Raw genomic sequence first — 12,692 nt, 5'->3', positions numbered from 1 at the left:
TCTGTTTCAGTTGTGTTTTGCTAATAAGTAGTGACTCATTTATCATTTATTCTCCTTTATACTGTAATATAGATTTCAAGGCAGTTTTGTTCTTTAAACACTGGACCACAGTAGAAACAGTATCAAATAAAGCTTCAAGTGTCTTAAACTATTTATGAATCAATGGAAAACTTTAGGTTGATTGTGCTGCAGTTTCCATGCCTTTTTTTTAGTATGAGCTTTACCAACCAGTTTATATATGCATTAATTTCCTTAAGTTTTTGTGTAAAGGTTTTTGGACTTGTCAACTTGAATTTCATTATAATATAAAGTACTTAAAAATGCAGACATTTAGCTTTTATCACAGGTATCATGAGCTTTTAAACACTTAGCAGTTATTGTGTTTTACTTGTCACATTTTCAAAGAGGAATATGATTTGAACTCATGTAAATGTTAAAAAAAAAAGCTGTTAAAGGATATTTCAGTTTAATGAGAAGAAAAGAAAGAAAATTTATAGTAGCAAGGAGAGAGATTCAGAACTATTACAATGACTTCAGAACTCTACTTAGGGTTGAAATCATTCTTTTGAAAATATAGGCTTTGTAAATAGGTAAAGTTCCATTGAAGGACTTAATCCATAAGGTTCTGGAAATGTCTTGGTTGTGATATTCTTGTTCATTTTCTTTTATTTTCCTTGCTTTCTTCCCTTTCTTCTCCATATCCATCCCTTAAAACCAATTACAACAAAAGTTTAACTTCATGGCAGTCTTAAAAAGATTGAGAATTAATGAAAGAAGGAATGAAGGGATGCTTTATGGAAAAGGGTTTTGGGAGTAGGTAGTATGGTATAATTTAAAGCTTGACCTGCCTAGAGTTACACACATTGTCTTAGTGACCTTTAGCAAGTTCTTTTCATTTTTCTAAGATTGAATTTTTATTTAAATTCTGGAATAATGCACATTCACTGTATAAATTTTGGTGGAAAAGTAGTATAAAAAGGAATATATTTTCTTAATCTTATTACAGTGCATTGTATTTTTAATGTGGGTATATTTTTCTTTACAAAATTAGAAGACTATTAAATATTCTTGTATCATGCTTTTAAACGTGTTATTTCATGAGCCTTTTCCATATGCCTTTATATACTTTTGAACATTTTTTTTAATGGTTGCAAATAATATTACCATCCAGTAGTTCTGAAAGCATGCTTTAAGGACTCCTGGGGATACCCAAGATCATTTTAAGGAGTCACTGAAGTCTGATCTTTCTCAACATTTCTGTTTGAGGCTGGATTTTCTTCATGAACTTTATTTTGCATTATTAACAGACTAAATGTAAAATCTGATTTGAGAATCCATCTTTCTTTTATTAAGCAAGACATTAATGAAATTTACAAAAATATAAAAAACAGTGCCATTCTTCTCATAAAGCTATGTTTTAGAAAATAGTTATTTTTCATGAAAATACATTATTTACATCAAGACGTAATGGATTTATATTTTCTTGTAAATAAATACTTTTTAAATGTATCGGTTTTAATTTCTGATATGGTAGATATTTACGTACCCCACATAAACAAAATTTGTTACTCTCTAAATTTTTAAGCGTGTAAATAGGTCCTGAGATCAAAAGGTTTGAGAACTTTTGTTTTAACCTATGAGTGAACCTTTATTTAATTGTATAAATAAAGTTAAATGTTAACTATTTTAAATAATATAGTTAAATAAATAAGTAAAATAGTTATTTTACCTATCATATAGTTGGGTGGTTTCTTTTTGTTCTTGTTATTGTAAATAAAACTAAAGTGAGCATCTCAGTCTTAAAATCCTGGTGTGAACTTATGACTATTAGTATAAAATTCTATAAGTGGTTTAAAGAGCATGAGCACTTAAGATTGTTCATGTGGATTGCTGTCTTGCTTTTGGGAAAGACTTTACCCGTTTATACTTCATTATCTATGTCTGAGCATACCTCTTTTCCCTATACTTAGATAATATGAATATTATTATTTTTAAAATCTTTGCTGATAATAATGCTAGCTTTCAATTATTAAATCCGTATATACCCGATACTGTGCTAATTACCTATAATGGATTATCTCACTTAATTTGTATAGCCATTTAAAGAGATTGTTGGTATTATTCTTCCTACTTTTTTGAAAAGCTCAGATAAATTATTTTTCCTTAAAATCACACATCTAATAAATGGGACCAGGATTCAAACCCAGGCTCTGAATCCAAAGCTTGTATTGTGCATGTTAGGCCATTGCTATGTTAATCTTTACATACGCTTTTGCATAATCATGAATCCCATACCTCTAGCCAGTTTATTTTTCATAGCATTATTTCAGCAAGTAATTGAACCTTTGTTTTCTTATTTATAAAATTATAGAAGTTCCTAAGAAGAATCTGTGCTCGTCATTAAGTTCCTTTATAAATATTACTTCCTGTCTCTTTCCTTATTTAAATTATTTTGTCTCTTTACTCAAATTGTGGCTGCCACCCCCTGGAGTGCTGAGTTTTGTATACGTAAGCCAAAATATTTGTGCTTGATTCTTTTCTTTCTTCTCTCAATAGAAGGCAATCCCCATGACTTGTCAGAGATTTATATCAATCCCAATCTGCCTTCATAGTATACAAACTAATATAAATTAAGCTCAACTCTTGAAGACTTGGAGAATATTGTTAACAGAATGTTTTAACAAAGCATTTGATCCAATAAGTTTGGGAAATGCTGCACACTGGCCTCCCTTGCCAAATTCATTGCTGTATTTGAGATTCTGAGTATTTCTGAAAAGAACTCTTTCTACTGTGTATTATTTTCTATAGTATCTCTAGTCTCTCTCAGTAGCACATTTTCTTCTTTTCTGTGAGTCATTCTCTGATGATTGTTTAAGAATTTAGGAATATTAACTAATTTTAATTGTTGCTATTGCTGCTTTAAGTAATTTTGAGTTTTGAGAGAAATATATAATAATTAGTTATAAAATGTTTGAGCTAATATTAATGTGCATTCCAAAAGCCAAATATTTAATTGTCAATTTCTAAAAGTGGTATACTTCACAAGTGGATTCTTGGATTTATTTTCAAGACACATGGAAATCCAGTTAAGCTTCATTTCCACTTATAGGTAACAATTTAATCTTCTTTTTCCGTTATTCTTGTCTCTGTTTTTAACAGCTGTTTTTAAATGCTAACAATAAGGTGGCAGACAAGAATGAAAAAGACCTTACCAACAAATTACTGACAGAAATGAATGAGGACCAGGTATCTACAAAGCCTGCATCTTGTTTCATCTGAAGTCCAGAATCAGTCAATGGGAGTGACTATTCCTGTACTTTTCTTCTTATGTCCTAAAATACACAAACATTATCTAATTCTAATATTCATTAATTATTTTTGAAAATTATTTAAAATAAAAATAAAACATTGCTTCTACCTAAAGGATAAATACATCAAATCTCGGTGGTCGATATAAATGAGCAATAGAATTCCATCTTTTATTTATATGTGTGTGTGTTCTTTACAGTTTGAAGAGATGTAAAGTACAGGAATGGGATCCCAAAATCAATGTTGTCCAGCTGATGTTGACTTTATTTGGGGGGGCTTTCTTTTCTAAGCACTGTGGTGGATTGGAACCTTAGGGCTTTGTTTGTGAATATTTATGATCATTTTTAATATCTTGATTCTTCTTGATAATTGATGATTATAATTTAATGGACAACTCAAATCTTGGAGGAAGGGAAGAAGATGCTGAACTCTTTGAGTCTTAATTAATTTAGCACAAAACTGGACTTTCTCCTTTTTGAAATCTGCCTTAAATGGGTGTGATAGTGCAGAAATACAAAATTTATATTTCTTTTCATAGTACATTAGATAATTTAGTTTGGGGAAAAGCTACATATAAAGATGTGCTTCATTATTTTTCTTTCCCAAAATGTTTGTGAGAGAATTTAGCATTTACATTGATGTTATTAACATTATCTTAATGTCCAGGTTTACAAATAGAGCTGTGGTATAAAAAGAGATGTAGTAATCCATTATTTTCTCTTGTGGATAAAAATATCAATTAGAGTACTTTTAGTTTTAGATATCTCAGCAAGTGTTATTTCCTCTTACAGCCTTTTTTAAAAAGTAGATTAATAAAACAGCTGTAGTAGTATTCTTGGAGATTTATGTTACAATTTCAAATTGTAGATGAAATGAGGTCTTTTTGGTACTCTGATACCTAGTCCTCTTGGATAAAGTCTAGAACAGATCTTGTTTGAAATTCTGTTTAATGCAGCATGTTTGATGCATGTTATAGTAAGTTTATTATAGATGATATGTGTATTATATTTAATAATGTTTACAAGCAGCATCAGTAAAATTCAGGATTCCAGGAGAGTTAAAAAATTTGCCTAAAAGTGATAGAGCTTAGCTTAAAACTACAAAGATGTAAGCAATTCCCTTTGTGAGTAGGAAAGGGGAAAATCCCTATTCGTGGTGTGGCTAATGTCAGAGCATGTTATTATATTCCTAAAAGCATATTTTAGGGGCTGTTTTTACAGATTTCTAGTCCTCATGCTATGATTTCATGATTGACCAAGACTGATAAAACAGTCACATTCAGTTTTTTAAAATATTGTTTCTGCTATTTATTACTATAAATACATTGCCTTCAAATTTTTTATTTTTTAAAATTTAATATACTATATTTTAGAGCAGTTTAGGTTTACAGAAAATTGAGCAGATAGTACATAGTTCCCATATACTCCTGTTCACAGTTGCCTTTTTTTTTTTCACTTTTTAAAAATTGAAGTTTATCATTCAAACATGAACATCCATAAGCAATATGTATATAGTAAAAGTTATGAACTTATAAAACAAACATGCATATCATCATACAGGGCTCCTATACATAACCACCATCACTAACCTCTTGCATTGCTGTGAAATAGTTGTTACAAACTATGAAAGAATATTGTCAAAATATACTACTAACTATAGCCAATATCTTACATTTGATGTTATATTCCCCCCAACCCATCCAGTTGTTAACACCTGTATTAGTAAATTCCCCTTATTCTTAATATCTTGCATTAGTGTGATACATTTGTTACAATTGGTAAGTTAATATTGTTATTATTAATTGCCATCTATAACTTGCTTTAGGATTCACTTTTTTGTATTCTACAGTTCTTTAGGGCTTGACAAATGCATAATACTATGTATAGACCATTACAGTATCATACAGATACTGTATCAGTTTTTTGGATTTTAGCCATTCTATTAGGTATATAGCATTATCTCATTGTTTTAATTTGCAGTTCCCTGATGACTTATTTGTTGAATATCTTTTCATATGCGAGTTTGCTACCTGTGTATTTCCTTTTTTTTCCAAACTAATCAGTTTTATTGGTATATATTAATAAAGCATACAAGTCATTCAAAGTGTACAACCAGTGATATTTGGTATAATCACATAGTTGTACATTTATCACTTCAATCATTATTAGAGTTTTTTTCATTATTTCAACAGTAATAATAATGTAAACAAAAAATAAACAAGAAAATTCTTCACCTCTCAATCTCTCTATGCTTCCCCTGGCCTTGAAATTTAATATATCTTTCTTTATAATGAAACTTAAACAGTAATAAACAAAATGAAGCTGGGTTTTATTTTTTCTTAAAACTTTGGACATTAAAAATTGTCTCTCAAAAACATGAGTTTTATAGATGCATATTTCATTTTCTACGTCTGCCTCAAATTTTGCGTTTTACTTAAAAATAGATATTGTTTGCAAATGTGATTGGTGTATGTACCTATATCAATTATAAAGCTAGGTTTGGACAAGATTATGAAATTTAAGCCTAGAAGTTCAAGTGTAATTTTGAAATTGAAGCCTAGAAAGTCCCAGTGTAATTTTGAAGGGAAATTAAAACATAATAAAATGTCTATAGACCTCCCTCCCTTCCTCTTGAGATTGTCCGTTATTTTTTACAAGCATGTCTTAAGCTCGGTGTGTTTTTTCTCAAAACATTTTAATGTAATGAGTGAATGTAGCCTCATTCTTTTTGACCCATGGCTTATTTTTTAAGTACATAACTTTTCTTGCAGGTTATAATATTTCCGAAATCTATTATATATTGGAAGAGTGTAATGCATGTTAATTATTTTCTTTCAGGTTTTCAGAACAGAGTTTTCCTAACTGAATAGAATTCTTGAATACAGTTGTTAATTTCTTTCTTTCCCTCCTCCTGCCACCCCCCCTTCCCCCAGGTGTTTCAGGGACAGTTGGATTGTTTGGCTGTATCAACCATTCAGGCTTTGACAGCAGTAATGAATAAATCTCCAGCTGCTAAGGTGAACTATATGTCCCCAAGCTTTAAAATGTTATGTTAGATGTACCTGTTTTCACTGCATAGAGCTCAAAATACTATGCATATGACTTCGTACCTGAAATGATGAAATAGTTCACAAATATCTCAGTATAGGAATAATTTTGATGATAATTTTTTAGACAAACTCCTGTGGACACTTCTTTGGGATTTTTAAAAGACATTCGGAACTGAACTGTAAAGTAACGGGAAATTGTAATGTCAGCCAAAGAATGGAAATGTAGCACTGTTTGAAATGTTGAAATGATCCTCTTAAATGATTCCGTTAATGAGTATAAAAAAGTTTTTATATCATAGTTTTTTCTTCATTAATTTAGTCAATTAATGACTGCCTAGAATGTGAACATTTTCCATATATGAATAACTCTATCACTTTGGGACATTTTTTAGATTGTGTGGTCATGGGAATTTATCTTTCGTTGTAAACACTAACACTCAAGATTTTCTTTCTTCTCTTTTACCACCCACTGACTCTGTCCTGTTGTTCAGCTATATTGGTATCTCATTGAGTAACTGTGTAACTGTAAAGATTAGTGAGATCATCTATGTAACGTGCTAAGCTTATTACCAGGCATATGGTAAGTGCTCAATAATGTTAGTGACTACTATGATAGTTGTGACCACTTTACCTTCTTAGTCTCCACCTCCAGTATTCTTCATGTCTTACCCTTCTAGAACCAGGAATTGATTATTTGCTGCTTCCTGATACAAACCTTCATTTGTCTTTTCTCCTTTCCATTGGTTTAGGAGACTCCATTTTTTGCCGTAGCAATATTGCTATAAGTCGTAATTATGTTCCTACTAAATAAGCTTGTACAACTTTTGCAGGCTGGCTTGGGAATCTAATCTGTATTTTTAATAGTTTCTGTAAGGAAAAAATCACTTTGTTCTGAGTAATTGGTTTATAAATATAACAGATTGCTTGTACTCTATTATGAAATACAAATACAAACCAATGCTCAAGTCTTTTTAAATATGAATATTACCATTGCATGGTTTAAAAATTAAAATATTACTTTTAAAAATCTTTAGAAAAAAGCTTTTCTTCCTACCCTTGGCTTTCCAGAGACAAACAATCTTATTACTAGTTTTACTGAAATTTTTAAATTTTGTAGTGAGTATATATTTCTCTGCCTAGTTTAATGAACCTGCCTAAATTATGGTCTAATTCAATGTCTGTGCTAGGTTTTTTCCTATGTTTTTATTGTTGTCCTTTATAACTTTGGGTGCCAACTTGTTAAAAAAATACATATGACCAAGACCATTCTAAATTGATGCCCCAGGTGACTGAGACCATTTAGATGCACAGAAAACTTGAGAAAACTTTTTACATTCAGTTTTTTCTGGATTCATCACTCAAAATTGCTGAAATTCTTAATCTGCTCCTTTGGGGCTGCTACCTGAATCCTGTTATCGCCAAAGTCTCCTCATTTTCTTTTTTTTTTTTTTTTACCATTTTTGTTTTACTTTCACTTAATAATCTACTAATGGCAAATCAAATGAGGAAAGTAAAGGATGTATTGTGCCTAATTTGTAAATAATATAATAATCTACAATTATTACTAATTTCATATGTTTTGTATCTTGGTAGGTTACTGTAGCTTTGTATTGCAGAGGGTATATGAAATACTTATTAAACTGAAGACATGATTTAAGAGCAGAAATATTGAACTCATAATATTTTTTTGCATAATATTTTTAAAAATTTAATATAGTCAATTTGTATAAATGGGTATTATTGAATATTTTTAATACTACAAAAAATTCAATCTTTGAAAATGCCTTTTGTTATATTGCTTTTGCCTCCCCTAGGAAGTATTTAAAGAAAGGATTGGCTATACACATATGTTTGAGGTATTAAAATCCCTGGGTCAGCCATCATTGGAACTTCTTAAAGAACTTATGAATATGGTGAGTTTTTAGCTTTATTTAGAGAAGATCTGTTTTCTCCATATTAAAGATGGTAACTTACTTTCTGTCTTTTATGTTGCTATCCAGGCTGTAGAGGGTGACCACACTTCAGTTGGAATTTTGGGCATTAGTAATGTCCAGCCTCTCTTGCTTCTTATCCAGTGGCTTCCAGAGCTAGAATCCCATGACCTGCAAATCTTCATCTCTGATTGGCTGAAAAGAATTTGTTGTATTAATAGGCAGAGTCGAACTACTTGTGTCAATGCAAACATGGGAATTCGAATCATTGAAACCCTTGATTTCCGTTCTTCCCTCCATCGCACTTGTGCTGAGAACTTGATTGCCCTCCATGGTTCCTTGGGGAGTCAGTCAGTTAGCTCAGAAGAAATCCGTCGACTACTAAGATTGCTGAGAGTGGATGAATCAGAATATATTCACCCATATACCACTCCTGTGACTCGAGCAATCTTGACAATGGCTCGAAAACAAAGTCTAGAGAATGCACTCCAGTATTTCAATTTGTCACATAGTATGGCAGGAATTTCTGTGCCGTCCATACAGAAGTGGCCGGGATCTGCCTTTTCCTTCAATGCTTGGTTTTGCTTAGATCAGGATCAGATGACTCTTGGCATTGCTAACAAAGGAGGAAAAAGAAAACAATTGTACAGGTACTGATCCAAGTTATGGAATATAAACAAATGCTGTGATTCTTAAACAGGAAAAAGCTTTTGAAACTCTTAGTATTTAAATGTACAACAGTTTATCTGATGTCCCATCATCATTAGGATGCATTATATGTTTAATTATAAGTGATTCATTGCTTTCATAATAATTGTATATATCAACTATTTTGCTAGATGAATTGTGAGGCTAGTTTGGAAACATAATTCCTTCTTACAGGTAGTATAAAAAAGAAGATAAAAGGAATAATCTTGAAAATGAATTGTAATATCTCTGTTCCATTGAAGGTACTCTGTGTGTGAAGTACCAGAAAACCTTATGCATATGCATCTCCAAACTTCAATAACTAAACTAACAATTTTAAATATACCCTGTGATTTACTAAAGTTTGCTAATGAAATCCCACTCTCAAGTCACCTTTTATAATTTTTATACTATTATCCCCAAAAAGATTGTTAAAAATCCTCTTTGAAACAAGGTTGGACTGCTGTGTAGCAGTAGAATATAAACCACAGGATTGTTGATAAATATATTCTTGTAGACTTTATGGTTTTGTGTGCTTCAGTGATGATGACAGTAAACAATTTGTCATAAAAAATTTTGATAACATGCATATTCATTAGCTTTTTTACAGGAAGTGGAATGGGTTTCGAAGCTTTTATTACGCATTCGGGTATGTTGGTTGTGGCAGTGTGCACCAAAAGAGAATATGCAACAGTTATGCTTCCTGAGCATAGTTTCTGTGATTCTCTCTGGGTAAGGCTCTAGAACATCGCATTTAACTTCTTTCCTTTAACAAGTACACAATTAGGTAATTTTAGCCTTTGAAATGTATGTTCTCCTTCACAGCACAATATAACCATTGTTCACATGCCTGGAAAAAGGCCTTTTGGTCAGAGCCTTGTCTATATCTATGATAATGGACAACAGAAAGTCTCTGCTCCTCTAAGATTTCCTGCCATGAATGAAGTAAGCAAATTTTATCCACACTTTACATGCCCAATTGATTGAAAACTCTTGAAATTTTTCTGTTTAATGTACAAGATTTGTTCTGTTTATTCTATTTATATGCCCACAAATTTTTAAGTGTTCTCGTATAACTAAGAGATAGTAAATCAATGTTCAATTCTGTTAGCCTGTCATTATTAGATAAAGTCGGGCAACATGTAATAAAGAAAAACATGTCAAGGAATAGTAACATAAAGACTTGGAAAAAGACCTATATCAGGAAAGCCAAAGAAATTGAATACAGCAGACCAAAGGAACTTTTTTTTTTTTTAAAGATTTATTTATTTATTTAATTTCCCCCTCTCCCCCGGTTGTCTGTTCTCTGTGTCTATTTGTTGCGTCTTGTTTCTTTGTCTGCTTCTGTTGTCATCAGCAGCACGGGAAGTGTGGGCGGCGCCATTCCTGGGCAGGCTGCACTTTTCTTTCGCGCTGGGCGGCTCTCCTTACGGGGCGCACTCCTTGCGCGTGGGGCTCCCCTACGCGGGGGACACCCCTGCGTGGCAGGGCACTCCTTGCGCGCATCAGCACTGCGCATGCGCCAGCTCCACACGGGTCAAGGAGGCCCGGGGTTTGAACTGGGGACCTCCCATGTGGTAGACGGACGCCCTAACCACTGGGCCAAGTCTGTTTCCCCAAAGGAACATTTAATAATGTTCTTCAGATATATAAAATACTTAGAATTATGATGGACTCTTCTCTGTCTCTACTGAGTTTGAAACAATAACAAAGATATTTAAAACCTTGACATTAGAGTTAGCTATAAGATGGAATTTATTTACTGACGTGTTTAAATGTTAGCACATGGGAAGCAGACTTGGCCCAATGGATACGGCGTCCGCCTACCACATGGGAGGTCCACGGTTCAAACTCCAGGCCTCCTTGACCCGTGTGGAGCTGGCCCATGTGCAGTGCTGATGCGCGCAAGGAGTACTGTGCCATGCAGGGGTGTCCCACGCATAGGGGAGCCCCACACACAAGGAGTGCACCCCATAAGGAGAGCCGCCCAGCACAAAAGACAGTGCAGCCTGCCCAAGAATGGTGCCGCACACACGGAAAACTGACACAACAAGATGACACAACAAACAGAAACATAGATTCCTGGTGCTGCTGATAAGGATAGAAGCAGTCACAGAAGAACATAGGGAATGGACACAGAGAGCAGACAACTAGGGTGGAGGGGAGGGAAATAAGTAAATAAAGAAATCTTTAATAAATAAATGAATGAATGAATGAATGAATGAATGTATGTTAGCGTAAAAGTTCTTAGTGAATTTTTTGGATAATTTCAAGATGACCTCTCCTGAAGGTAATGGAATGCATTAGATTATTTCTCAAGTCATTCTAGGAGTATAGTAATTTCTTGTTGCTGTTTGCTTTGATGACCATTTCATGATAGCCTTTAATTAACATTATTATTATTATATTAATGTATAATTCTTTGTCAATTTTAAAGGGAAAAGTAATTTTCTCTATTTTATAATACAGTGAAGTGTTTAAAAATTTTAAAAAGTATTCTCTCAATAAAAGCTCAAAAAATCAAAATTAACGACATTTTTAAAATTAAGTAAATTAAAAATTTACAGGAGGATCTAAAGGGAGTCATAAAAGTACCACATCCAAGTCTCACTGGTGAATGTAACTTTTGAAATGAATTCATTTCTAACTTTAAATTTTTATTGTGATAACATATAAGCAAGACAGAATTTGCTTTTTAACTACTTGTATGTATACAATTCAGTGATATTAATTACATTCACAATATTGTGTTACCATTGCCAAAGTCCATTACCAAAACCTTCATCACTTTAAAAAGAAACTCTGTATCCATTAAGCAATAACTTCCCACTTCCTTTCCCTCTCTGTAATCTGTGATTTGCCTCCTGTCTCTATAAATTTGCATATTCAAGATTTTTCATTTAAGTGGAATCATAAAATATTTGTCCTTTGTGCCTGGCTTATTTCCCTCAACTGGTTTCCAAGGTTCTAATGATTTCCTTTGTATATATACACACGCAGATGCATATACCATAATCTGTAAAAATAAAGTACTTCCAATTTTGTTTTCTATATACTTGTTTTATTTTGCATGTAGTTTTCATTTTCAAAATGAGAATAGATATTAAACTGAATTTGTGTAATTATTTTTCTTTCTCACTTTTTAAGCCTTTTACTTCCTGTTGCATTGGTTCAGCTGGGCAAAGAACCACTACTCCTCCACCATCCCAAATTCCAGATCCCCCCTTTTCTTCTCCTATTGCCCCTCATCGGACATCATTTGGTGGAATTCTGTCATCAGCTTCCTGGGGAGGAACAACTGAAAAATCAAAATTGATTACCAAATTTATATCAGCTGGAACACAAGACAGTGAATGGGGATGTCCCACGTCTCTGGAGGGTCAGCTAGGATCTGTTATTATCTTCTATGAAGCACTACAGCCTCCTCAGGTGAAGGCATTATATTTAGCAGGTAAGCATGGGCATTTTACAGTTTAAATACATATAAATATATTGTTTTCAGTTGCCTAGAGCAAGATTTGCTTTCTTCATTTGAGGCATATATTTCATCTGAAGAGTATATTTGTTTTAATTAAAGCTGAAAAGAAAGGAAAAATTCCACCACATTGTTTGAAGCCATAAATAAAGGTTTGGATTTTACCTATGCGAAAGGAAATATTCCAAATATTACTCATAATACTAGTAGTACTTTAGACAGTTTTTAATAAATTGATGAA

General features: G+C 32.6%; 1 protein-coding gene across 2 annotated transcripts in view; it reads left to right on the top strand.

Annotated features, from left to right (window-relative positions):
* NBEAL1 (neurobeachin like 1) overlaps positions 1 to 12,692 on the top strand; it is a 254,607-nt gene that overhangs the window by 123,206 nt on the left and 118,709 nt on the right. Inside the window, exons 11-17 of one of the 2 annotated variants that reach the window (XM_058300344.2) lie at positions 3,160 to 3,246; positions 6,242 to 6,325; positions 8,173 to 8,271; positions 8,359 to 8,939; positions 9,576 to 9,708; positions 9,802 to 9,921; positions 12,124 to 12,427. In XM_058300344.2, coding sequence (XP_058156327.1) covers positions 3,160 to 3,246; positions 6,242 to 6,325; positions 8,173 to 8,271; positions 8,359 to 8,939; positions 9,576 to 9,708; positions 9,802 to 9,921; positions 12,124 to 12,427 — 1,408 coding nt within the window. The remainder of the gene's footprint in view (positions 1 to 3,159; positions 3,247 to 6,241; positions 6,326 to 8,172; positions 8,272 to 8,358; positions 8,940 to 9,575; positions 9,709 to 9,801; positions 9,922 to 12,123; positions 12,428 to 12,692) is intronic. The other variant, XM_058300345.2, reaches the window with a different exon arrangement.

This window comes from Dasypus novemcinctus, chromosome 7 (assembly GCF_030445035.2).
Source record: "Dasypus novemcinctus isolate mDasNov1 chromosome 7, mDasNov1.1.hap2, whole genome shotgun sequence".
Taxonomy (NCBI): domain Eukaryota; kingdom Metazoa; phylum Chordata; class Mammalia; order Cingulata; family Dasypodidae; genus Dasypus; species Dasypus novemcinctus.
This window is presented reverse-complemented; position numbering and strand designations above follow the sequence as displayed.